This window comes from Pempheris klunzingeri, chromosome 19, assembly GCF_042242105.1.
Source record: "Pempheris klunzingeri isolate RE-2024b chromosome 19, fPemKlu1.hap1, whole genome shotgun sequence".
In the NCBI taxonomy this organism is placed as follows: domain Eukaryota; kingdom Metazoa; phylum Chordata; class Actinopteri; order Acropomatiformes; family Pempheridae; genus Pempheris; species Pempheris klunzingeri.
Genome location: NC_092030.1, coordinates 7,263,284 through 7,289,629, shown reverse-complemented (window position 1 = coordinate 7,289,629; position 26,346 = coordinate 7,263,284). Strand labels below are relative to the sequence as shown.

Sequence of the window (26,346 nt, the reverse complement as noted above, 5' to 3'; positions counted from 1 at the left end):
ACTGTATTGGCTGCATTAAAACACAGTACAGGTGATGACAGAGAGCAGCAGGAGGCTGAATAGAGGTATATTTCAGTATTTCAGAAGCTGCTGTGGCATCAGTAGAAGCAGAAGGCTCAGTTATAACAGGGGTAAAGGGCTTTTGGAGGGTCGGTAGCAAGACTACATTTAAACTGATCCCTGAACTTGTGACTTGGACCACTAGAGGTCAGGAGTGCACAGCTTTAATGCCGTTTGACGGAGAATCTGACAGTCGGAGCTCAAAGTAAGAAATAGGGAACAAACACTTGGATGGGATATTGCCAAAGGTTTAGGTAGGGTCAGACCCTTTCTCCCTCTCCCCAAGGGCCTCTCCCACCTTTTCTTCTTCCTCCCCTTCCTGTTCCTCCTGTGTCTCCTTCTCTTTCTCCTCAGGCTCTCCTCCCTGCAAAGGACAAGAGGATGGACTTGTGTGATGCTTCATGCTCAGAAAAAGATCACCCTTAGGAAGCTGCCAATAGTGAGCCCTGATGACAAACCTGAAGAACCCAGCAAGCTTCAGCTTATGACAATTGCCCCCAAAGGTGATGAACAGGCACTCTTTTTCAGCCTTTCTGCCATATTAGATGGGACAGTAGTAAGACAGGAAAGGCAGGGGAGAGACAGGGGATGGCATCCAGATAATCCAAATGTAATTAAGGAAGAAAATAAAATAATTAGAATTAAATTTTAGTAGTAAAGTAGTAGTAGTAAATTTTAAGTATACTTGATACAGTGGGATTTGTTCAATCTGATTGGATTATGTTTTTTAATTTGATGTGATCGGAAGTGATGTGAAGTGCTATGGTTGTGACTCTGGTCAGGGTGCCTGTCAGATAGGACGTTGATCTGAGGGGAATAGCGTGAACCTCACAGTAAAGCAGAAAAGGATGGAGACAGCACGTCAGGCAGGTCTCCTCTGCCAGAGGAAAGAAAGTCTGGTGACAAGGTGTGAACAACATGGTGCAACAGGTCCTTCTCGGTATGAACAGGTGAGTTTGAAACCTACTGAATTCAAACTATTGATTCTTAATGCTGTTGGCCTGCTGATCATTGGCTTAATAGTTTAAAGGCGTTGCTAACTGCAATTGACCAATAGTTGTAATGCATAAAGGCAGACTGTGGTTATTAGCTCACTACATTAGGTGCTATTGAATATATATCATATACACATATATACTATGTTGCATTGGATGGATTGGATTCTGTTTGATTGTTTTCTCCATTTAGTGCTCACTTGGATGACCAGAAAGAACAGAAGATGAAGAGAGGATCCTGATAGAAGAAAAGAGATGAGAGACAGCGCCAAAAGCCAAAGAAAGAGGAAGGACCTGCCAGCCGGACAACACTGAAACACCTTAGCCAGTAAAACGAGTTAAAGAGTTGGGTAACCTGGTGTGCTGCCTGCAGCTTAATGAAACAGACTTCCTTTTAGAAAAAGCCCTTAAAACGCACAGCCAACAGAAGGAGGACAAGGTCCCTGATGTCAAAGCACCTGTGAAGCCCCAGTCAGCAGATGTAACATGTGGAACACAGCCTGCTGTCACATCTGGACCAGAGCTGATCGTGACATCCGAGCTACAGCCTGCAGTGACAACCAAAGCACAGCAGGCTGCTGACGTGAAAAGCAGAGACAAGTTGGAGATCTACCTGGAAGAGCCACCAGGGTCTGATTCAGATGACTGAGCTCGAGCTTCAGTGGCTCGTGGACAAGAAAGAGAAGACGGTGGAGTAAAACGTGCTCCTTTACAGGGCGATAATCAGGAAGCTGCAAGCTCAAAGTTTAGAAACACAAGTAAAGAATAAGACGAAACAACAAGAGGCTCCACGTAATCCTTTATAAAATCTCAACATATATTTTTGTAGAAATCAATATATTTACATTTTTACAGAAATGTTTTTTACAGTGCTTACAGCATTTACATATAAATATAGGAAGACTTACAACATTAAAGTCAGTGCTGTCCATACTGTATTTGCAAAATGTCCTTTTTGCCATTGAGCTCCAAAAAAATCTGATTTCTTCAGTCTGACATGTTGCACCAGGTATGGTCTGGTTTGAATTCTTTTTAAAAGTGCAATTCTTTCTACTTTCTATTACATGAGAAAAGGTGTAACATTTTCCAGCCCAAATACATGACTAAGAGCCAATTTGAAGTGGAAATGTACTTTTTCTAGTTTTTAAAGGCACATTGGACAGTATTGCAAGTTCTTAGGAGGCATAAATCACAATTGCAGTTCATGGACTTTGCACCAGGACTAGAGAGATGCGCATGTATGATGTTGCCAGTTTATTACACAGAGATAATAGAGGTACAAAGTCTGGACAAGACATTAAGACTGAGACACTTAAAGCTTTACGTATCTGTGTCTCTTTGGAATGCCATGTCTTTTTGTCATTTGGTATATGACGAGAAAATAAGAGACAAGTACCCACACTTGCGGTCTTGAATGTGTAAAGTGCTTGCCATGCATGTGTGTTCCATGCCTGAAAAATGTCAAGACACAGTCCACTTGCACACTATCCTAGTTCAGCTTCAGAGGGGTATTCAGAGGTGTATCTATCCCACAATTCACCACTGTCTCAGTTCACTCCGGTTGTTGGCAATAATGTGGCCACAATTAAGTTTTGACAATGAATAATCATAGACATCTAAAAGGTAGCCTGAATATTTTTTTATGTCCAAACAATACAGAGTTATGGCTCCAAAGATGTCTTAGAATAACTGCACATATCTGACAAAAATATGAATCTATCCATTCATTTATCTAAATATGAACCATAAACCCTTCAAAATAAGAGCATGTTATGTCTGCTTTACATACAGTAGGCTGATGTGCTCCTATAGTGGATGGCTGGATTTCTCAACGATAGTTTGCTTTTGGAATCTAAGCGTAACTAAGGATGTACAGTTGATTCTACTGAATTATCCTTTATGTGCGGATAAAATAATTGAACCGTGTACTGTCATTAGCGATGGGAGGGCCTCGCTGTGTTACAAAGAGTTCTAGTAAATGCTGCACACTTGCAGTTTTGGGCACTTGTTTGGCGATTGAAATACGTGAACCAGACATTCAAGTACAACAACTGTGGGCATTGGGACAGACCCAAAGGAAGCACATGACAAAGACAGATGCTCTGGATCCAACATGAACCTGATCTGAAGCTGGATTGACGGATCTTTTTAAGCTGTCATTTGGTGTCACAGCGCCAATCTGTGGACAAAATCCGTCACATCCATCCGACTGTCTCTTGGATGACTTCATCACGATCATTTCACACTTTCCTGTTCACGCTGATTCATCAGATTGCATGAAGCAGCAGGAGGGTTTCAAAAACAGCAGGTGTCAATTAATTCAGAGTTTGTTTGAGAGTTTGAGGTTTATCTGTCAAAAATCCTCTCTTTTTTAACTTGCGTGTGTGTATTTACAGTAACTGATGTTTTCGGTGCACAAAGCAGGCTTTGAATTGTTTGTAATAAAATAAATACTCTTCCATTAGCTATTGATGGCTAATACGATCCCTGGCGTCCCCAGCACTCGGAAACCTGTTGTTCTTGCTGCTCAACGTGAAGCGTTATGATGCATCCTGGTGCAGCAGCAGGTGAAAAATGAACACTGTGACGGTGTTGTGTCGCTGACAGGGGTTGAATTCAAATAAGAGCACAGATGCCCAGACTGTCCATTCTTCTTTGGTTTCAGTCGTATTTTTGTATGTTGACCGGGCCGATCAGGTGCTCAGAGTATTTGTGTAGGGCTTCTGCAGGCACAGCGAGCCGTGGTGAGGAAGAGGGTGGTTGTAGTAGTGTTCTATGAGGGCTGACAGGTTGTTGAAGGTCACTTCATTGTCCAGAAACACGCTGTCCTCCTGCCAGAACACCCGCAGGGAACAGGAGACTTTATTACTGGGTTGTAAGTGTCACACTGCTATTATGGTTTGTTTCTGCCAATAAATAATTCGAGTTTTATGTGTAGTTAAACTACGACAGGGGGCAGCAGGTTTCTTACCTCTTGAAACAGTCGGTAGTTTCTGGCTTTGCCTATACTGACATCCCACACCACCAGCACCTGCCCAACGTATCACAGTTATTCTGTTAGAACTCATCTGTCAGGATCAGGGGAAGTTTTGACTTTCACATTAGTGTCACACACTTCACTTATTAGCATAGAGGACATTGGAACTACCTATGATGACCTTTTGTGAATATGAACTATAACAAGTGTATATATACTATTATATGCAAAGCATTTTAAGTGAATTAATAATGATATTAGAAAACACACGTGTGATGTGTACCTCTGCATATACTTGCTTAAGCTTTTCAACATTGAATAAAACTTCAAAAAGCTTTTTATTTTTTACCTTTGATGTTTTGGTTCCTGAATTTCGGATGCCGTACAGTCCGTCCTGTGGAGTGGGGTGGCTTTCTCTGAATAACCTGCAGGCCCAAACATCATCATAGGTTAGCAATAGCTACACACAAACACTAGACACTAAATAGTCTGTCTCTTATTCATATTATTATGATTTACTGGGATGAACTGCGGTGAAAGGAACTGCTGCTGCTGCAGAAAGGAACAAGAATACACGTAGCAGACGTGTTTCCTCGCTTCGACATGTGTTAAATTTAGATTTAAACTCTTGTTAACACATCAGAGAAACTACTTCAGACATAAATTAAACAACAAAGGCAAAGCCAATAAATTAACTGCATGAAATAAAGTAGGAAAAGCAGTTTCCTTGTTCGTCACTTGTGGACAGAAATACTGTCCAAGCTCAAGCTCTGTTTTTGAAAAAGTGTGTCGTACTTTTCTACGTAGCTGGTTTCAGTCGTGTCTATGAACACAGAGTCTGGCAGCTGCATCTGCAGAGAGAAACTCACAGTTAGACACAATTGGAACCCTCATTTTGGCTCAATAAGGCTAATTAAGACTATTAGAACAAAAATACACTCAGACATAATAGTAAAAAAAAAAATAAACCCACAAAAATCTGTTTAAAGAAAAGTTTGTTAATGTTTCTAAAATATTTGTGGTTGTATGAATAATTGAGAATGTCTCCATGGAATTATATCAATGCTGAGGTCACACAAACCCACTTAAGTCGTACCAGACAGGACATCTGACCAAAATCCAAGATAATTGCTTGGATTTTTCCAAGCAGTTATCTTGAAATTAATACATCTGGTCTGAGATCAGCGGTGTAGTTTGTGCACCCTCACATCACCACAACAACTCGGTGACTAAAAGTCTTGTCGTCAGCTGATGGCTTAAAGCAACACGAGTGACAGCGCAGTAAATCAGAAGGCTGCGGTGAAGGTCTCAGCCTCTCTTACATTCTCATAGTCATCATCAGACTCGTCTCCTTCGCTGTGTTTGCCTGAGCCTCGTTTCCTCCTGAAGTCTGCGGGCATCTCGTCTCCCAGTGACCTGAAACTCTGGCCGTCTGGAGAAGCTCTTCTGGGAGGAAAACAGGACTTAGTGAGGTAACTTCAACTGGAAAGAGTTTTTCTCTTTTTCTCCATTTCATTTGATTTTTTCTTACAGTATTCTGTGTTGAATGTTTTGTGCGTTTCAGTCTAACTTACTGAAGTGGGGTTGGCGGCTGCTTGGACTTGGGGGCAGGCAGTGGGGGTTTGACTGGTGGGGGAGGAGGTTTGAGTATCCCTGTCTTATTGTGTGGTCCGGTTTTAAGAAGAGGAGTGAGTGGAGGGAGGGCAGGCAGTGGTGGGTGACCATAGGACATCTGGTTGAGGGACTGGGGGGAGATATTCGCAGAATGAGGAGCTGGCTTGCTGTGGAGGTTGCTAATCACCCAGTGGTGGTTGTTGCCCAGCGAGTGGCCCCCTCCAGCATTAGGAAAACACTGGCTGGGACCATTTAGGACCATCCTGCTCTCTAACTCGTTGCAGATGGGTAGAGTGGCGGGGGATTGGAGCGATACGGCAGGCAGAGCCCTCCAGTCTCTCTTGTCGTTCCCGCCCCCCCCGACAGATGTCGTCCTGCTCTCAAATGTTCTTTTTGCGTTGGGGGGAGGAGGAGGCGGGGGGGTGGAAGAAGGTGTCTTTTGGAGATGGGGGGCGAAGGGTAGAGGAGGAGGCCGGCCTTTGGTGGACTCCTTCAGTATCAAGGGAGGGGGGACAGAGGGCGGAGGCTTTTTGGGGAACGGGGTGGTCGAGACTCTGTGTTGCGGTGGGACGGGAGGAGGTGGTCCTTTGTGGAAAGGTGTACTGGAGTCTTGACGGAGCTGGACTGCTGCTGGCACTGGGGGAGGAGGGTAGGAGGGGGGCGGCCCAGTGGGTCGACCTGAAGAGGATAAAAAAAAAAATCTGATTGGTTTCTGGTTCTGTTTCCCGACATGTTTATTGGCCTTCCCCTCATGTAAGCTTTTGTTCCTGAGTAAAAAATAAATATATTATAATATAATAACAATAAATAGATAAATATTAAAATGATATAGTATTTTTGTAAATTCGATTTTTAGATTTATTTCAATATTAACTAATACTATTTTATTTGTTATTCTAATTATATTTCACTAGTTTTAACATTAAATAACCTCCAATACATTTCTTGGTGTTAAAAAATAAGACAACTACAAGCTTTACAAAATTACAAACTCTATCAAAATATCAAAAACATCTAGTGTGTGTGTTTCCATCTGCACTTCTAGTTGCCAGAATGACCTTCGGCCTTCCTTTTATTATAATACTTTCTTCATGTAAAGTAGTTTTCTCTATCCATGGCATCCTCCTCAGTTTCTGTTTTCTTTCCAGGACCTCCTAGTTTGTATGATTAGTTCTGAGGCACAAACACACTGTGGGGTCTGGCTGTCTGGATGTGACCTGTGACCTCAGGCCTATCACCTCTGAAGTCAGTGAAGTAACAGTGGAGGGTTATTGTTCTGCTGCCTTAATTGTAACAAACAGCACACAAGCGAGCTAAAATGGCGTGCGTGTACGACGGCGTCACCTGTAGATGTCTGAGGATAGTCACAGTCTGGCTGCAGATAGGCCTCCTCATCCTCCTCATCATCATCTTCGCCATAATCTACACGCAGAAAGGAGAGATACCACAGTTTATATAACACTCATGTATAGCGTGGGTGTCACAGTAAGTGTATTCACTCAGGTGGTCTTACCATCCTCTGCGTTATCGACGGGGTGTTTAATATCCATGGGCTTCTCAATCGTACCATAGAAACTGTCTGCATCTGAATCTGAGTCACTATGGCAACAAAGAAAACGCTATTATGAATACATGATATTCAGAAAAGGACCGAAACATCAAGTTTAAGTGGATTTTATTGGTGGAAGGTCCACAATGTACAGGCAGATTTGAGTTCAATTTAGGGATTGTTTACCTGACTTTGTTTTTCATAAGTACACTATTTGCCCGTGAGATTATAGGCTCAGACACTCATTGTAATGAAAAGCTATCACCTGAGCAGCACAGCCCCACTGACAGCATGTATTCTGAATGAAAAACTCCAGGCTGGTAGCTTAGTAATCAAAAACAAGAGGTCATTTTCTTTGCATACATAAATTATAAATTGCACAGGTAGTTTCTGGCAGGGAAAAACGTAAAGTGCCGTCAGTCCGCTGGGAGAAACCGGGCTGTTGCAATATACAGTAATTAGTTTGCAAAGTTCTCAGTTCAGTGTTAAAGGTGACTGAGGTCACACTGACACAGGAGTCAGGCAGTCTGAGGAAGCTTTTGGACATACCTATGTAAAGTTCTTCACTTGCATTTTTCATTTCAGTTCATTTGTGTTTTGGGTTTTATATCACAGAAAGTTCTGAAATGTCACTGCTGTGTACTATAAACACAGCAATGACTTCTATATTAGAGATATTCATATCACAAATGATGTGACACGCCAGAGTCTACATTGTGTTGTGAAATACGATGTGATCAGCTGATGTTACCTTGGTATGTGGCTCTCTTTTCTGTCATTATAGTGATCTATCTCCCTCCGCAGGTATCGCATCCATTTCTGTTAAGACATAAACAATATACAGTATGGTAGGAGTAAGTGTTATTATTATTACTATTATTATTATTTTGGGGGTATTCATCCTAAAAAAAGTAATATTGAAAAGGTACACTATGCATATATACTTAAATAAACTGTATATGTATATATGTGTGTGTGTGTGTGGATCTATATCTAGATATAGATGTACACAGCACATGTAGGTATATCTGCATGGCTCTGTATGTGTGTGGTGGCTGCTCTCACCCTCCTCTCGTCCTCACTGGCTGCAGAGAAAAACCACGTCCTGTGTTTCTTACTGAAGTGGACGATCTTAAAAGGAAACACGTTACTGGATGTTGTTTCCTCTGCTGCTCTCATCACTCTGTGGAGGCGGACAGATGCGTTACATTCACAAATATTTCCACCCAGAAAGTGAAATATGCAAATTCCAACTCTGTTTATGTGTTCATCGTTGTGAAAGTAAGACAAGAACCTCTACTGGTGACTTTCTGTCCCATAGACCTACAGTCACCTGTAACTGACATGATTCTCATCATAGTCTGCTCAGTTATTATATCACTATTACAAATAGAAAAGCACTTTGTCTTTTGCTGTGTTGGCTAGATAAGGTTCTGCTGCTAAATTAATGTTTTTGAGTTTGGTTTCACAAGTTATTAGCTCATTGTTTTTTATAAATCCACCTATAACACAACTTCAACTCCCAACACTCAAACACTGTAGATGCAACAATATTGTATTCATTATGAACTGAACCTTGAAAAACTGCTTGGTGTTGCCCGTCACTACTCAAAGACGTGATGAGGCTGAGAAATTATGGAAATGTTTTCTGTCACACTCTGATAGCAACCAGTCGCTCTTGTTATGAGAACATTTTACATCAACACGCTATTATTGATATAGTGGACACCCATCCATGTTTACAGCAGTAATCACTTCCACAGGGGGTCAGTAAACTGTGAGCCTGGAATTATGCTGAAAACATGACTGACTGAGAGGCATTTTCACTGACCTGTTGTAGCCGTTGAGAGAGAATGCCCCCTGTGGTGCAGCAGAGGTACTGCTCTTAAAGTAGTACACACAGCCCTTGTGAATGATGGTGTACCTTAGTGGCCCTGCAAGACAGGAAGCAGATATTAGGAGTGTTTCCATCCATCCACTTGTGAAATAGAACTGATCATGAGCATAAATACGACAAACTGTGGTTTTAAACTTGATTGATGTGCAACAGCTGCAGGAACAATGAGGAGAGTATAATTATAAGACGCTCGGCTTACTCTGTCCACCCACACTTCATCTTTTTATTATGAACTCACATTTCATGAGGCTGAACTGGCTGCCTCCCTTCTTGTGGAGGTATCCCGCGGTGGAAACTCCTCCTGGCATAGTGAGGAGGTTCTGAGCCCCGATGGCGCGCATCGGCACCGGCCAGCACACCTCTGGAGACGACATGGTTCTACCAGAGAGGGAGGGAGAGGAGCAGATGTTATTATTATTATTGCATCACTGCGTGACAGATTCACCCCAGGAGTCACACAAGATCATGGAAATGTGGGATTAAATCCCCAGCAGAAAGAAAAAGACTCCTGTTCAGACTCCTCGTGAAGAAATTCTGACGATCTAGAAACCTACAACATCTCTGTTGAGAAACCTGCTTCAACTAGCTGAGCTTTTGAGCGTTTTTAAGCTACATCAGCTCTCACATAAAGCCAGCAGGCAGCGTGGTACCTTTATGGAGGCTCTGGCCTCTAAATTCAGACAGTGACAAAGACAGAATAGGAGAATAGTCCAGTAGTTCATGACAGTATGAGATGTTTTTTGTGTTCGAGTGAGCCAGAAATCTGAGAATGAAAGAACTGAGTCACTGGTACATTGGATCTAATACATGTATAATGTGACTCTCTCTACAGGTGTCATCCTGGGCTGTCCCACACTGAGGTGAACCACAATTGAAACTCTGCGAAATCTCTGCTTGTCAATCCAGAGTTGTGAATCCGAGATCACACCATGAGACACATCCTCAACCAGACACAACAATTCAGGACCACATTCTCACAGTGTGACTGAACTTGCTGCTACCTAAGAGCTAATGCTTGGTGCCATGACCAGGTAGTTCATATCCATGAGGGGGAAAAAAAACATCATCTGAAATCCTGTATTATATCCTCCAAAAAGTGGGATGCTCCTCTTATTTCTCTCATCATTGTCCTTCAGAAAGTTGTCCCTGTGCATGATTCAGATGTGACCTGCTCAGGTGGTGCCTACCTCCTGTTGAGCCTCCTGTTGATGCTCTGAACAGCAGCGCTCTCCCTCAGCTTGCTGACTGTGGAGGCTAACACTGTGGAGGCTGACGGCACGTCCATGGCAGAGCCGTTGAACGGACGTCCGACTGGACTCAGACTTGCTCTCTGTTGTGTCTCCAAACTCTGTCTGGTGTTCTGCCTCCTCTGATCATACTCTCTTTTCTGCTGATCTCTCAGTCTGTCTCTCTCTCTCTCTCTCTCTCTCTCTGGCTGATTTCTATCTCTCTTGCCCTCCCTCGTACATAAACACACTCAAACTGAGATAGTGCACTCACGCAAACACATCACACAGATTTCTAGATGAACACATGCACACTCAGCTCAGACAGGAAACACATAATGTCCTGAGTCCTTTTGCGGGGTTCAAGGCTTCGTGTTAGTGTGTGTGTGTGTGTGTGTGTGTGAAAGAGAGAGAGAGAGAGAATCAAAATAAACATCCCAAGTGCAGTTCTTCATCCTCTAATGTGTTTATGTGTAACTTCCAGTATGCTGTCTATCAACAGCATCTACTGACCTCATAGGGTGTGTGTGTGAGTGTGTACGTGTGTGTGAAGCCCAGGAATGAAGAACTTTTCACTAGGGCCACTTGCCAAGACCCACTCCCTTTCACTGAGATAAAACACTGCAAAACACTCAGTGTGCTGAAACCAGTCTGCCTTCTCCACACCTGTTTTAACCGTGAAGTGACCTTGACATGGACACATGACTGATTCCGAATGTCGAAGCCAGTTCACCGTTGTTTTTAAGGCCTCACGCACTAACTGCTGTGGTGGAAGGGGAGAGATATGATGAATCGTAAATGCTGACAACAGCAAACTTCTGGAGTCTTCAGTCTGTCCAGGCATTCGTGTTGCTCTCAACTGTACACATACTTCACAATTCCTCTGTTTTCAGACACTGTTGGAAGCTGTGTAAAGCCCTTCCTTTGAAGCACAACGAGGCTGTGAAAACAGTTGCACAGTGTCTTCTGGAGGAGATTTGTCAAGTCTGTTTGAGTAATCCCAGTTTGGTTTTAACGAGGTCTGTCTCACAGGAAATATGGAAGTATAAAAGTTGGGCCAGTATTTTAAATGCAATTCAATTGGCAATCAATTTCAATGGCGATCTGTCCACTATCTTTTCATATTTCTTGGAGATCACTGATATTCACAACAAGTTTAATGGAAATCTGGCCGGTAAGGAAAGTGATGTCACCATTGTTACACAATGCTATAAGAGGAATTCAACCAAAACATTTCATTTTAAATTGCACCTTCAGTTATCCTGTTGGCAGAAAGTCTAATGTTGAGTCAGAACTGAAATAAAAAGAGAGAGACAGGGGCGTCTGGAGAGAGGGAGGAAGTGAAAATGGAAAGCTGATAAAAAGTAGAGTTAAAAAAACCTGCCTGAGACACAATAAATCACCAGGGTGGGGCTGCTGCATGCTTCTAGCCTCTGAGTGCCTTGCTGTGTGTGTGTGAGGACTTCAAGAGGACCTACAAAGGCTATGATGTGGTTTGTTTTTGTGATTGTCCCGAGCGATGTGTAGCACACACAGATAAACGGCGTCCAGTCTGCAGTTAACTCAACCTCATCTCTATCTGAGGGAGGTCAGAGTTCAGCAGCTGCTTATCTTCGATGCAAGGATTTCCTGACGTCCTCGCTCGGCTGCAGCAGAGCAGACACGCAACCAGCAGACTAAACTGAAACAACATCATTGGCCTCTAACCGTGCACTCAGCATTGTCATGGTTTCTGTAGGAAGAGGCCCAAAAGTTTCAGCACTTTTTCCCCCGACACTGTCACTGCTCGCATACATCTGCAAGCAACACGTCAGCTATTTACACTTCAAGTGCTTCAACTTCAACTGACACTTCAATTGCTTTCAGAGTCCGAACAAAAACTGCCCCTTCCATTCCCTCCATCTGATATTTGTTACTGTCATATTATGAAAAGAAACAAGCAATATTATAAGATAAGGTATTCCTATATGAATCCCACGATTACAGAATTTCCCTGTCATGAGAAGTTGTGATTGCGAGAAAAAGTTCTACTATTACAAGGTAAAAAGTATTACTCTATAAGAACCTTGTTTTATTATTAAAAGAAAAAGTTAATATATTTTGTGTGACATGTAATATTTTGAATTAGGACTCAATTTTTATTGAAATATTACAAATTTGTTCTCTAAATCTCTTTTTTTTCCCAATTGCCTCCACAGTAGGCAAAATAGCTGTAACATTAAAAAAATTAAGTTGTATTTTACAAAAACATAATTATCAACAGCAGGGCAAATTCTAAAATTACAATTTTATTGTCTAATATTACGACTTTTTTAATAACAAACGCTTGGGTTAATCAAATACGTATTCTTTGCCAGTTTTGTGGGGCAACAGAAGATGCTATCCAGTCTTTGAAGAATAAGTTCTCGTGTTAGCTGAGGCCAAAAAGTGTGTTGAGACTTTGAACCCTGTCACCCTGCCACGGTTCTTTAAAGTTCTCCATCCTGAACTCTGCTGACGTTTGTGAGCCAAAGATGCTAATCAGTGAGCAGCTGTTTGTCGGGAAGGGAAGCACAGGAGCTGCAAACATACCAGACTCATTCAAACATATTTCCTCCCCGGACACACACACGCACACACACACACACACACACACACACACACACACACACACACAAGAGGAAATACAAGATATACCCTTGAGCCTGTAATATTTCTTTGTAAATTTAGATCCAATGTAGTATGAAAGTAGATGGAAGCATGTTTTGCACTGCAAAACGCTGGATTTGAAATGAAAAAAATCAATATGAGAAAAAAGTTTAAGGGTGTTTGTATCCATATTAGGAGCGTTCATACAGTCTATCAATTTTATAGGTTGAAATGTAGTTGTAGAACCAACATCAACTTTATCAAAGCCATTATGGTTAATACTCTGAGTCAGATCCTTTGCAGGTGTGACTCACAGACATCAGCACTCTCTTCAGTCCTCCCTGATGTTTTTCTGCTGGGCCTGGACTGCAGCCAGTTTCACTTGTCTTTGGAGGCTCTGTAGCTTTAGTCTATTAACAAAATCAAAATCTAAACTCATTTTACCCACAAAATATATAGTGTAAGAGTCTGTGAAGGCTCTGCAGAGTGTCCTTCACAAGCCACGCCAGTCAAAGACAACCTGCAGACGGGTCCACAGCACTCACTGGCACTCATAAAGCGCTTAGAAAGATTACTGACGGGGAAACCACCTTATGACATTACCATGACATCATCATCACAATATATATATTTCTTTTAATTTCTTGATAAGTCTGACAGGTCATGTGGTTTTCTCAGTAAATCTGCGGTCACAGGTTTGACACCAGAAAATACACTAAACCTAATAAATCATGGACAGCGTAAGATCTCCTGACTGTTGTATTGTGCTCTACTACACTATTATATTCTTTTCTTTAGTGCTGCTGCCTAATTGTTTGTTTAATCATTTATGGGCCAAAATAAATGTGTCCATGTTACATCAGCATCTGTGATGGCATGGTGCAGATTCCAACAGCTGCCAGGTGTCTGCTACAAACAGTGTGTGTGGCTCAGACCTGACCATCAAGCCCCCATTGCCTCTGCAAGACGCACACGCACACACAAATCCCCAGTCAGATAGAAAGGTCATAGGTAAACCGCTGTCCCAGGTGCAGCAGAAGCAGAGAAACACCCGTCCTAGCCAAGAAACAGATACTCACACAGCCCTGCCTTTTTTTTTCACCGACAGCACACTTCCTGTTCCCCTGACGGCCGACCGCAATTGGTCCTCCACTGGCTCAACTTCACATATTGTCATTGCGACTTTAATATGTGTGAATATGTGTGAATAGAAACTGAGTGTTAGCAGGTTTAGAGAGACCGCTCTGAACTCTACACTTTTTCCTCTTCCACTTGTCCAGATGAATGATCAACAAGGCCGTAACAGAACGTGTGCACACTGACAACATGAAGGAAAAACCATCAGAACAATGCACACACACTTTGCACACACACTCGCACATCTCTTGACAGTGACGCTGTGCTTAAATACAGCACGATACTCTACAGCTGTGTTGAGGGCGTATCCCACACAACTCACCCAGGATTCCCACAGCTGTCGAAGACTTCCAATATCTACAATCATACACATTCAAAATCCTTTTGATATTTCTAACATGCGAAACATTGTTTCAGATAATGATGTATACATCTTAGCTTAGCTGTTCCTAGGATTCTGCTCTTCTGGTCACAGCCCCCAGTGCTCTGATCACCACTGGCACCACTGTTGACTTTACTCCCCACATCTTTTCTAGCTCCTCTTCAGCCCTTGGTATTTTTCTCATGTTTCTCATGTTCCTTCTTTCTGATGTTGCTCTCTCTCAGGATTGCAACATCTATCTGTCTTTTGTTTGTCAATCACTATGATGTCCGGTAGGTTAGTCATCACCAGTTTGTCAGTCTGGATCTGGAAGTCCCACAGGATCTCGGCTCGGTCATTCTCCACCACTTTGAGACGTGTCTTCCATCCTGACTGTGGGACTTCCAGCACATACTCGGTGTAGATGTTCAGCCACTCGGTTATGGCGTCCCATGTCTGCTGTTCCTGCCTGCATCTTACACCCTGCTGTTGTGTGCTAAACTGTTTCAGGAGCATCTTTGCACAGCCTGCACCTGGAGTCCTGTCTGGTGTGGTAGACCCTCGCTTCTACTGATCTTGTACTAAGTGCCTGCTCCTGTGCTACCATGATTGGTGCTTCTGTACTGTCTTTTAACTCAGCCTTTTCCAGCCACTGGTAGGATTTCTTGATATCAGCCTCCTCTTCTATCTGTCGGTGGTACATACCACGAGGTTCATCCTCCTATTCTGTATTATCGTGTTTCTGCTGCTTGAGGTTTTCACTCAGCAGCTCATCTTTGGGTCCATCCTTCTGATGTATATCCAGATCTTGGTATACGCACACTCAGGCTGGGTTGGTACTAAGTGCATCATTTAACTCAAACAAGCATTTCGCCCTACATTCTCACAACCTGTAAAATGCACACAATGACTGAAACTGAACTTCTCTTATTTTCAGGTTATTTTTTTGGCATTTTCATGGTCCCCAGAGGATAACTTCTTCTTACTTTGGTGATCTTCTGCCTTTTCATGGAGCACCATAATCAGGCCAACATTTTAATTTGTCCAATACTTTGGTTTATGACAAAAAGATTTGGGATTTCCATCAGTCTCAGCTGTTCTCATTAACAATTTTACAACTCTAATATAATAATATAACAAGGTGAACACGATCAACATTACCTGCTTTACAATGGCATGTCAGGATTGTTTAGTTATCCTTTTTTCCATTCAGCTTGCCTGTAGTTATGACTCAGATCTTTCTTGAAATATGATATTGACTATGCAGGTTGAGAAACATTAAACAGATATTGATTTCATTTCCCGACACAGCAACACACTGAAAGCATCTAAACAACTCCACAGGTTTTTGTATTGCACAAAATTACATCTCTGGTGTGCAAGAAGCAATGTGTTGCATGTAAATTTGGAGTTTGTCTGAATGACTGATGTGGCTGGTATCATCTGATTCATCTCACACGACTGAATGAACATTACCTGATGACTGTCAATAAACTATGACAGAACAGAAACACACATTTTACTTTACACACACACCTGCAGCATCAGGCTCATATAAATCTGAAACCAACCAGGTCCTCTTTCTCTACCTGTTGTTTTCTCCTACATCTACACGTCAATACTTCCTGTGTCCAAATATGGCAACAGCACTCTGCAGGAACTGCACAACCGTCACAGTTCCAACGGCTGCAGGAAGGATTCCTCTCAGACTAACACTTACACACACACACACACTGTACTGCGAATTTTTCAAAGATAAGAGACCGTTTCCTTTTAAATAAAATAAAAACCGTAAAGACACAAAGAAACGTAAAGAGTTATAGAGAGGCAATAAGAGGCAGGAAGAGAGAGACAGGTTGTTGAGATTTTGCCCTGACTACATGCCCACCCTCCCTCTCCCCGACATGGGGTCGAGAATAAGAACACACTTCCTGTAAATGCTGCCTTTTCTCTTCTCGGTCTCTGACACAAACCTGGCTGCGGAATTACTGTGGCAACAACTGACGTGACTGAGGCTCCATCACAGAGTCTTATCACCACTGGAAAATTAAATGCATCTGTCTCTGATAAAAAAACGGGACCATAGACAAAGTGTCATTTAGCTTTTTGGTACGTGTGTAAACCAAACCAAGGCCTGTTTGCGAACCTAGCACTTTGAGCTTTACTGAGTGGTTTGGTCGCGTAACGTTTGCTGATTAAATTTAGGAGAAACGTTTTACGTTGCATCTTTAAAGGTATTCTGGTGGTCTCACAGATGTCACACCATTACTATGTCTGTCCAAACTGACACAATGTTTTTCTGTTTTGGGAAATGAACCTGTGAACTCCTCTGCAATATTTGCCTCCGTACTTTAGTTCATTAGTTCATTTTGAGGTACTTATCTGACAGCTATAGTTATTTATTGCTTTTCAGGTTATTTTAGATATAAACATATATTAAGCTTATAAAATACAGTGAATTAAGTTGTTCCCAACCAGTGTCTACTTGGGGCTACTTGTCATGTTTGACAAATCTATCACTTGTCAGCATTTCCCCTCTAAACTTCCCAGGGGGGGGTAAAATTACTTAATATTTCGCTAAACAAGAAAAATTTAAAGAAAGTTGGAAGATTAAATACACACTTGTGTAGCAGAATGATCCTCATGATTTATCTTTGGATCTGCCTGCCCCCTAGGTGGGAAATCCCTTGACTAACTGTACATGAAGTAAAACTCCACCTGGACCAGATACAACATGCTCCTTACACATTGTCGCATCAATAATAAAAAATAACTCAAAATAAAAAAAAATAAATAACTCAGAGGGGACAATTTACTGTGTAATGAATACTTAAAGAATATTTAGCCAATAAAACTACTTAGTAATATTTTGAAAGCAGGACTTTTACTTGTAATGGAGTATATTTCTGTATTGGTACTGAGATCTGAGCTTCTCTTCCCCCACTGGCCTTCTGCTTAGATCTCAGATTCATTCTCATCTTTACTGGCTTAAGATAACGAGTCCCTTTGGAGAAAAATGGGGAGAACAGAGCAAATAATTAAGACTGTATTCAGAAATACGTCCATTAGCATTTAACACATTCAAAGACAGGACGTGACCTCCTGCACAACCTACTTGCGTGAGTAAAAATGTGTATTGCAATGTTGTTACATCATATTTAGGCTCTGTAATCAGGCCTCATTCAGTGCAGCCTAATAGTACACTGATTGAGTGACCCCTCTGTGTTTGTGTTGGTTAACTTCACTCTATCTGATGGTATTTTTTTTTTTGGTGCCTTCTGGTTTCTCTTTTTCGAACAAAGGTCAATTCAAATAAACATGGCTTGCATCCTGGACTGTAGTTTCTTTACAGAGTGTTCAGTTGACTGCACATAGAGGGTGTAAGTGTAGAAAGTGAAGTATGTGTCTGCTGCGGCTGCTGTTGCTCTTCAGCCAGCTAGAAATGGGCATTACTCACTTCTATTTTCACATCTGGTGAAAGCTGTCAAGATGGCACTATTTCAAAGGTGTCGTGAGAAAATCTCCTTATATTTGACTTCCTCAAAGGTGTAACTTGTCCTCAATACTGTAGACTGATGGGGAATGTGGTTAAAAAGTAATGTTAAAGAAAAAGTAAGAATAACTTTGATGAGAAAACTAAAATTTGCAGCATTTACACTGCAATCAACAGGAAAAGGCAAAGTTGTTGGAAATTGCCTCATTGCTGTCTTGTAACTTGGAAGAAACTTTACCAAATCAAACAGCAGCCAACACAGAACACAACCACGGGCAGACCTCCTGCTGGGTGGTTTTGCCAGGCACAGCCAACTACATGCCAGATGTCTGAAACTAGTATGTATCCCAGATAAAGACACATACTATATACAGAGTATCCCTTCAGTTCCTCAAAAAGGTGATCACGAAACCAAGCCAGGTAAGGACAATCTCCAGTCAACTTATCTTTCATTAAGTAAAAAAAAAGTGGAAGTCAGAGATGAGACACACAACAGAAGATGAAGTCAACAATACAAAATCCACCAGGCTCACAAAAGTATGCAGATAACTTACATGACATCCCTCTGTTCCCGAATACACATCCTGACCCTCGGCTTGGAGCTTCGTGCAAACGACTTCTTCCTTACGGATGGAGCAGACATGTCGGTGGACATGACGGCGACAGCACAGAGCAATATACTACCATAATTTTCAACCGCGTGGAGCGACGGATAGACCGAGGGCAGAGTGGGTAGAGATTAAAGATTTAAAGAGTGATTAGGTTTGGAAGAACAGAGCAAGGATACAGGTGAATGAAAAAAAGGCAGAAGAATTGCGTTATTAATGGCTGAAAAGAGACTAATTAAAGAAATGGATAGACGGGATATAGAAAAATCAGTCGTGCTGGTTAGGAAGTCTGTTGATGGTCTGAACCCCAGTTGTTTCCTGAAAGGACCTCCTCCCCCAGCCCCGTCTTCTCATTGGTCGACCGGCTGCGGCATGTTCCTTCCTGCTTCCTCAGAGCTAGCATGTGATTGGCTATCGCATACAAACCACATCATTGCACACAAATGCTTCACACACACACGGACACACAGGACATGAGAAAGAGGCAGGGGGATTTTCCATCCACTCAGACTGGAACAATGCAGAGGTCAATCACACACACACACACATATATATGCACACAGCTACAAATACGACCTGAAATGTATGTGTTCCCATTACGCATCTTCCGATTCACCTTACATAAATTCTAGAGCTGTGGAGTGGCAGAAACTGTTGGTATTGGAGACATTTTCCCCAGAAACACTGGATCCTCACTTCTTTCTAACTCCACACCGCAAGATTTTTGTCAAGTTCAGCCCCATCTGACACTGACTCAAGTAACTTCACACAGCTCCCACTGGAGACACAAAAGCTGTCCAGTAGTACAACCCAACACTAACTTCAACAGACGTCAATGTGTAGAATGCCAGTTGAATCTTATGCACTACCTATGGTTTGTACATAGACTCATCAACACCATACAGTGATTATGTGAATTTAATACAGTTTGGAGTTTAAATATGGAAATCTAACTGAGGATAGATAGATAGATTTGCACCAAGAAAATTGTCTTACAAGGTCCACATTAGTTTAATTTTTTATTATTCATGGGGTGTATTAGAATCACTGTAAGTAAATAAAACACGAAAAAGAATGAATTTATTAATGTGTATTTTTACATTCTATTTTATTGTTTTCTACTGTAGTTGATGGTTTATCATTTATGTGTTTTATTTCTGCTTTCTTTATGTCATTGCTATGTGTTATGTTTGATGTATTAACACAATATTAGCTTTACAATATAGCATTATCATATATAATCAGCCTTGATAGCTTGAATACAGCATATCAAACTTGTATATACCTTAAATATCTTTAAAACCACTGGCCTCACTTTCCACAGAATCTCTGAGGCCCACCAGCCCAGTTTGTTTTCTTTTAATCACTTTTCTTTAAATCATAATCACAACTCAGTTCTTGGCTGCTTTGTCCAATGTGAGCTGAACTCTGTAAATTACAATGAACACCACCGCAGCGCTACGTCTAACTTTGGTTGCAAGACCTCTAACTACTGCAGCTAAAAATGTAAGGTGTTAAAAGCAGGAACGCTAAAGTCAGAGTTTGAAATAAACGAAAGAGCAGCTTCTCTTGCTGCTGCTGCTCAGCTGCAGCACCAAGTTTAGGATTTAGAATGAACTGAGACCTATGTTAGTACATTCGTCTGTACTGAGCAACACTTAGCAGACCATAGACGATGATTGTTGTTCAATGATTGTTGTGTTTAAGGTAGAAAATCTAGTCCCAGAGATAAAGTTTCAGCCCTGTAATCTATTAATCTTTGTTATTCTGAGGCCAAAGGTGGGATTCAGCATTTTATCTGATCACAACTATGGTGGAGGAAAACAACAGGAAAAAGTCCGCTCAGGTGTGTCATGTGAAGAAAGTCAAAGTCACATAACATCAATCCTTGTCTACCTTTCTTTTCATGTGACATAAGCAAACAATGGATTGTAATTTCAGTGAGGCCTGGACTTTTTTTTTTGTTAAGATCTGTGCCATTTTACACAGTTTGTTTTTTTTTAAATTGCGTTTACCAGCACTGTAGTGCTTCAGTTCGACCAATCATTGTACACTCATGTCTGGACAAATCACCGTACGCTTACGCCACTCAAGGTTCCTCTTGTGGTAGGAAAGCACCTACTCTGAAGAAGGAGATTAAAAAAAAGTCCCTCAAAACGGCCCTGTAAGAACAGCGATCCTTTCAAGCCCTTGCAGTGTCTTTGCAGGTCCATCAAGAGCAAAAAACAAGCAAAGAATATTTTCATCGGTTATGGACGATGCACAAGGAGCTCAGACTATATTTGCTTCAGACCTTAACTGATGCTTAACTGATCTTTGCTGAAATGAATGGCAAGCATGTTGGTTAGCCACACAAAATGCCATGGCAACTACACGCACTCTGATCAAACTAACAAAGATGGACGTGCCCAGTGAAGATTTGTAGATTTAGTTCAAACCACAGATTCTATATAGAGTATGAGCCGATGAGGAAAAGTTGCATGGCTGCAACAGTACTGTAGCACTCAGCAGAGACACGGTGACGTGTGCAGTGTGACATGATGATGAGGTTTCTGTTACAGTGAGTCACTTGCACAATCTGAAGCCACCTGCCCTTTGTTGGTTAGCAAGCAACACGACCAAGCAAAACCAAGCAGGCTTGACTTACACTTTCACGGCCCATTCTGGATTCTGTGACTAATAGTATCTGTCATTAAGTGTAATCTGTATCTGAAGCTAATGTGAGCTGACAGTGGAGTCAGTGATGGTGCAAGAAAGGAATCACAACTGTTCTCCTCCTGCTGGTGTCGGACCCAGTTCAGCTACACCCACTGTAATGCTGCTCATTGAGAATCACAAACCACTGACAGTGTATTCGTCTACTAATTAGTCAGCTAATAACTCTTGCTGTGACTTGGCGGAGAGCCATTGCAGACAATCGCAGCTTACCATTTGAAATGACATGAATGACTTGAATGTTTCCACATGTAAACACAGTTTTTATGAATGAAAGTGAAACTGTCAAAAAAGTTACTGGTTCAAATCTGCACTTCTGCATATTGACAGCTGTGCGGACGAAGAGACTCAACATTACTGAACATGTCGTAGAAGTAGTCAAACTAGGAAAAGGAAGGCAACAGAATTCTGACTACAGATTTTTTGTCTGTTCCAGGTGCAGCCTTCCTTCACTTTCACTATGATACACTACGCAGACAAAATGCATCATATCTTCACATATTGCATAGTGCCCCCCCTATTTCCCCTGTTTCCCCATTGAGGCAAATTCATGATTTGTGATATTTGGCTATATAAACAAAGTTGACTTGACTAGTATGATCCTTGCCAAGGCCATATGTTGGGTTTTACAAATACAAATGTCCAAAAAGGGAGGCTGGCACAGCAGAGCTGAATAAATGTTTATTTCCCTGATCTAAACATGGGCATATTTGGAGAGCAAAAATTGGGTGACAGTGGCTTTAAAACCATGTCAGTGGACAGTAGCATAAACAGTCTGATGTATGAGTATCGAGAGTAACGTTACAGTAACACAGCTACATGCATGATGAGCGTACACATGTTGAAATATACCTGTTCAGATTCACCCCTTTGATCTGACATTAAACTTCACACACACCAGGCCAAGCCTCTTCACACGTTAACATACAGATGAAACAATAGTGAACAACATCCCGTCCACAACCTAAAGACACCCTACCTCAAGTCTCTGCTGCCCTTTGGAGCTGGCAGAGCTGACGTGTGACATGGTGGGCAATGCATTCTCAGATCTTTATCATGTTGCTGGTAAACAATGCAAATGATTATTTACTGTCAAACTACATTTCAGCAGTCAGTGGGAGTGGGTGGGTGACAGTAACCAATAGCTGATCGACAGAGTACTTTCATTTGTCGTCATTTACCGGCCTCTGTTAGGATAATCTTGCAACGAAAATAAAAATATAGAGGGCCCTAAACTTAACAAGAATTTCAGAAAAGCATTTCAACAGTAGTTTAAAGCTTCAGTTGGCCACGGGACTGCATGGGAGCAACTCATCAGATGAAATCTGGGGATGAATGGCATTGAACCACAAGTCCACCAGTAAAATACTCCAGTTAAATGTGTAATGATTCACATGGATTCTGTTGGTTGTCCAGTTTTTCTCAAGTTATTGACGTAATCAAAGAACCGCCATTTTGAGTAAAGTTTTTGTAAAGAAGACAAGATCATCCACGTCACGACCCCATCCACAGGCAATGACGGTGATCAGAAGTGTAAGTCAGTAATCAAAGTAATGTTATTCTTTCCCAAGTAATTCATGACTTGTCCTATATTCACCTCAGAAAAAAACAGAATTCCTCTATGACCTCAGGGTGGGCAGGATCATGAATCTGACATAACTTTGCTTAGGCACTTCAATTAAAAAATACTTAGTTCTTTTAATTCACCCTGGTTTTAATGCATCCATACACATCTGATACCCTGGTCTTTAAGAAACAACACGTAATTTTAACTGTGTCCTCTGTAGTTGGAATGACAAACTACAAACTACGAATTTAGCCTTAATTCTTAACGTACCAGTGGGAGTACATCAGTCCTACTTGTGAAAATAACCTACATCCTGATAGAACAGCAAGCTGGAGGGCTGAATTATATTTTGAAACTATGAAAAATGACAGTAAGCTATTGAGGTGCTGCTCATCATGTTGTACACGACCAAAACAGCTTAGATCAAACTCATCAATCCACATCAGCGTCAAGGGTCATGATCCCGACCCCGAATAAAGAACACAGGTAGTTGTCATCATCTGACGTTCTTACGCGAGCCATCTCACTGAACGAAGACCATGAGAAGCGGCTGGCAGCCAGACAGCTAGTAAGTGGATTTATTTTCAAAGGGCAAGAATAAACTTGGTATGTGACTTAATCAGCTCCTTTATATCTCCGCAACAGAGTTTAACAAATTAAATCCAGCTCTACCTACATTTTACCACTTAATATTCACATGCTACACATCTGTTTGTAAAGAAATCTGGCTTTAATAAACCAAATAAACCAGAAGTCATGTGCTCTCCTTCTTACCACTAAGTACCCAATAAAAAAAGCCCTGAAAAAGTGAAAAACAAAGGAACACACCACAGTAGTGCAACCACCTGCATAACTGCATGACTTTAAAGAGATGAAGGGAGTACATTGAATCCATACATTCGCACATGATGCAACAAACAAGCTGTTTTAAGTATGAACACAAGCATCAATCCAACCTGAGTGTAAATAACTTATCATGTGCTTCTACAGTAAATATTTGAACAGTATTATAAAAAGATGTTTTCTTATAATATTGTAATGCTAGCCATATCCTAGCCATAAACTAGCCATATCCTGTGTTGTTGGCATAATCTAGCAATCAAATGTAGATTTAACAACCTTCAGTAGGTTTCTAATTTTCATATGAGTCAGCTGGAAACATTAAAACTTCACAATGACAATTTCCAACCAACTTCAGAGCTAATGTTAGATAGCTGCCTCGCTAGAGCTGACAGAAACTGCCATCGAAAGTTGCTATTTCAGGCAGCAAAATTTAGGTCAGGGGTTAAAATTGAGAAGCCCGATTTTTGCCTACTTGTGAAATCAACGAACCGCTGTTTCAAAAATGTGCAATGAATTTTGAGTGACATATCTGCCATCATTGTCAAAGTAAAACATACTGCCAGTGTTAGACTGGAGAGCCTGACAGGCACAGCAACTAGCTTCCACTTTTATGCATAACATGAGACAGAACTCTTCGTTATGTTTACACAAAAACTAGTTTTTAATCACAGCTTGATGGTAACCGTTCATCTGACCAGCAGAAATCTGTGGAGCAATACGAAAATCATCTCGATTCATAACGAATCTGCTGAGTGGGTGATATAAAAACCATTGTCCTCCATGAGCTTTAATGGATGGTTAGCTTTTGTTCCCTAAACCCATGAATTGGTCCATTAAAGCCAACAAAACAGAATATGAATTATATCAGCATAAAAAGCAGAAAAGGTCATCTGAATGACTTGTATATCTGTAGAGAGCAGCAGTTGTTGTGCGTAGCACCAAAAGTCTGTTTAAAAAAAAACTAGCAGCAATGCAGCTATCCTTTAAAATAGAAAAAAATAGAGCACAGCTTGGATAAAGTCTTGTTAAAATGTTTAATTAAACTTACCCATGGAGTGCTATGTCAGTTGTGTTGCTCCTCTGTCCGTGTCATCAGTGGTTTGCACTACTGCACGACTCTGCTTCGGCCCTATTCACTTCCTGGCGTTTCAGAGCTACTATATGAGGTGTCATGTCACCCTCCCTTCAACCACAAGAGAAACTGTCTGCAGCGCTCATACAAACAGAGACAGGCAGACACACAGACGAGTAAGCAGGCACAAAAACAAGAGACATGGTTCTACTTACTGGCGCAAACCTTTGAAGAGCACTCCTCGGCTGCATTAACTGTTGTGTGGCATTACTTTAACCCTACTTTGCTTGTCACAAAATAGTGCCAACACTGTGTGTATACATGTATCAACTTCTACTGGCTGCATGACTACAGCCAGATCATGGCTAACTTCCCCTTAAACCATGTAGGACCACTCCTTTTAACAGCTGCTCAGCAATTCTGCCAAAAAACAACCAGGATTAGTGAAAAGAGGAATGCACAACAGGGTTGGAGAAGTGCTGACCAAGGTGAAAATACAGGTTTAAGAGAAAGAAGTTGCACACACAATGTATTTAAATATACTGGTGTATGATACATAAAAGTCTGGCATTTATGCATTAACTCTTTATAGGGCACTCATTGAAATACTTCAATACTGAAAGTTTTTCAAAAAAATTTCAATGTTATGGTGAAAATCAAGGTCAATGAAGTTACCATATATGGTTTCTTGCCGGTCTGTCATGTAGCCTGATTGTTGCTGATTGGCTTGGAGAAATCCTGTAGTTCTACTGCCTCATGGTGAGGCAAGGGGAGGGCATTTTGAACTCCCACTTAAGTTACCAAGTATGGTCCCTTGCCCGATAAAGGGTTAAGGGACACAACAGCCCAGCACACATTATATTGTATTATACAGTGCAACAGAAAACATCTCCATTGATGAACAGCTGAACAATTAGGAAGATGCAATACAGTTGATACAATAGTAGAAAACTGAATAGATCACAAAAGATCTCCATATGGATATAGGAAAAGGTTTTGGGTACAGTCTAATGATGGCATGTAATATCAGGAGAGACATAGCGACTAATGTTATAAGGAGAAAGCAAATGTCCCCGGCTCCGAACGTGTACTTGGAGAAGGAAACTAGAATGGGTGGACATTTAAGGAATGGATCCGAAAAGCCTCTTTCTTCAACGACACCTAGTGTCTGGAGAAAACAAGTGCACGAATGACTTTTTCCAGGACAGAGTATGAAAGCATTGGTATCACCAGTGTCCAATGCTTATCTCAGAAAAATGATCCCACTGAAGGGCCAGAAGTGATACGTTGTTTTCCCATCCAGGTGTCTGTCTCTCTGAGCTGGCTTTCGTAACGTTAATGTTTTCTACGTCTACTGAAAAGGCAAAGAAAACAAAACTAACATGACAGGATATGAGATGAGTAAACAGTTTCTGTTATCTTCGCTTCCATGTTGACTGTTGGGGAGACCGGAGTTAGTAGGAATGCTCTGTCGTGTTTATTTAACACTCTGCTGCTGGTTGCAAAATGATGCAACAAACAAGTGAAAGGTTGAGGTCTAAACCATATATTCATATGTTTTCTAAAATGAAATTGCATAAGTATTGCATATTTGCCAACCAGTC

General features: G+C 41.4%; 1 protein-coding gene across 4 annotated transcripts; it reads right to left on the bottom strand.

Moving 5' to 3' along the window:
* Window positions 1-1,842: 1,842 nt before the first annotated feature.
* Window positions 1,843-25,029, bottom strand: sh3bp2 (SH3-domain binding protein 2). Of its 4 annotated transcripts, XM_070850548.1 has the most exons (14): window positions 24,958-25,029; window positions 24,719-24,853; window positions 9,331-9,470; window positions 9,027-9,129; window positions 8,261-8,378; window positions 7,947-8,014; window positions 7,160-7,245; window positions 6,991-7,068; window positions 5,607-6,324; window positions 5,355-5,478; window positions 4,828-4,883; window positions 4,382-4,457; window positions 4,027-4,086; window positions 1,843-3,886 (listed from the first exon to the last, which is right to left on the bottom strand). In XM_070850548.1, exons 3-14 carry the CDS (start codon window positions 9,464-9,466, stop codon window positions 3,749-3,751), a joined length of 1,761 nt encoding a protein of 586 aa, XP_070706649.1. In that variant the 5' UTR covers window positions 9,467-9,470; window positions 24,719-24,853; window positions 24,958-25,029; the 3' UTR covers window positions 1,843-3,748. The 4 variants fall into 4 exon arrangements, with proteins under 4 accessions (XP_070706649.1, XP_070706645.1, XP_070706648.1 ...); XM_070850544.1 differs by lacking the exons at window positions 24,719-24,853; window positions 24,958-25,029 and adding an exon at window positions 18,492-18,609; XM_070850547.1 differs by lacking the exons at window positions 24,719-24,853; window positions 24,958-25,029 and adding an exon at window positions 18,492-18,609 and having other exon boundaries at window positions 5,355-5,475.
* Window positions 25,030-26,346: the final 1,317 nt, after the last annotated feature.

Coding starts and splice junctions, on each gene's coding strand:
- sh3bp2 (XM_070850544.1), bottom strand. CDS start 18,592: ATGTCCACCGACATGTCTGCTCCATCCGTAAGGAAGAAGTCGTTTGCA. Junction 8,379..9,026: donor TCTCTCAACGGCTACAACAG/GTCAGTGAAAAT, acceptor CCGCCTCCACAG/AGTGATGAGAGCAGCAGAGG. Junction 5,479..5,606: donor CAGCCGCCAACCCCACTTCA/GTAAGTTAGACT, acceptor TTTTCCTCCCAG/AAGAGCTTCTCCAGACGGCC.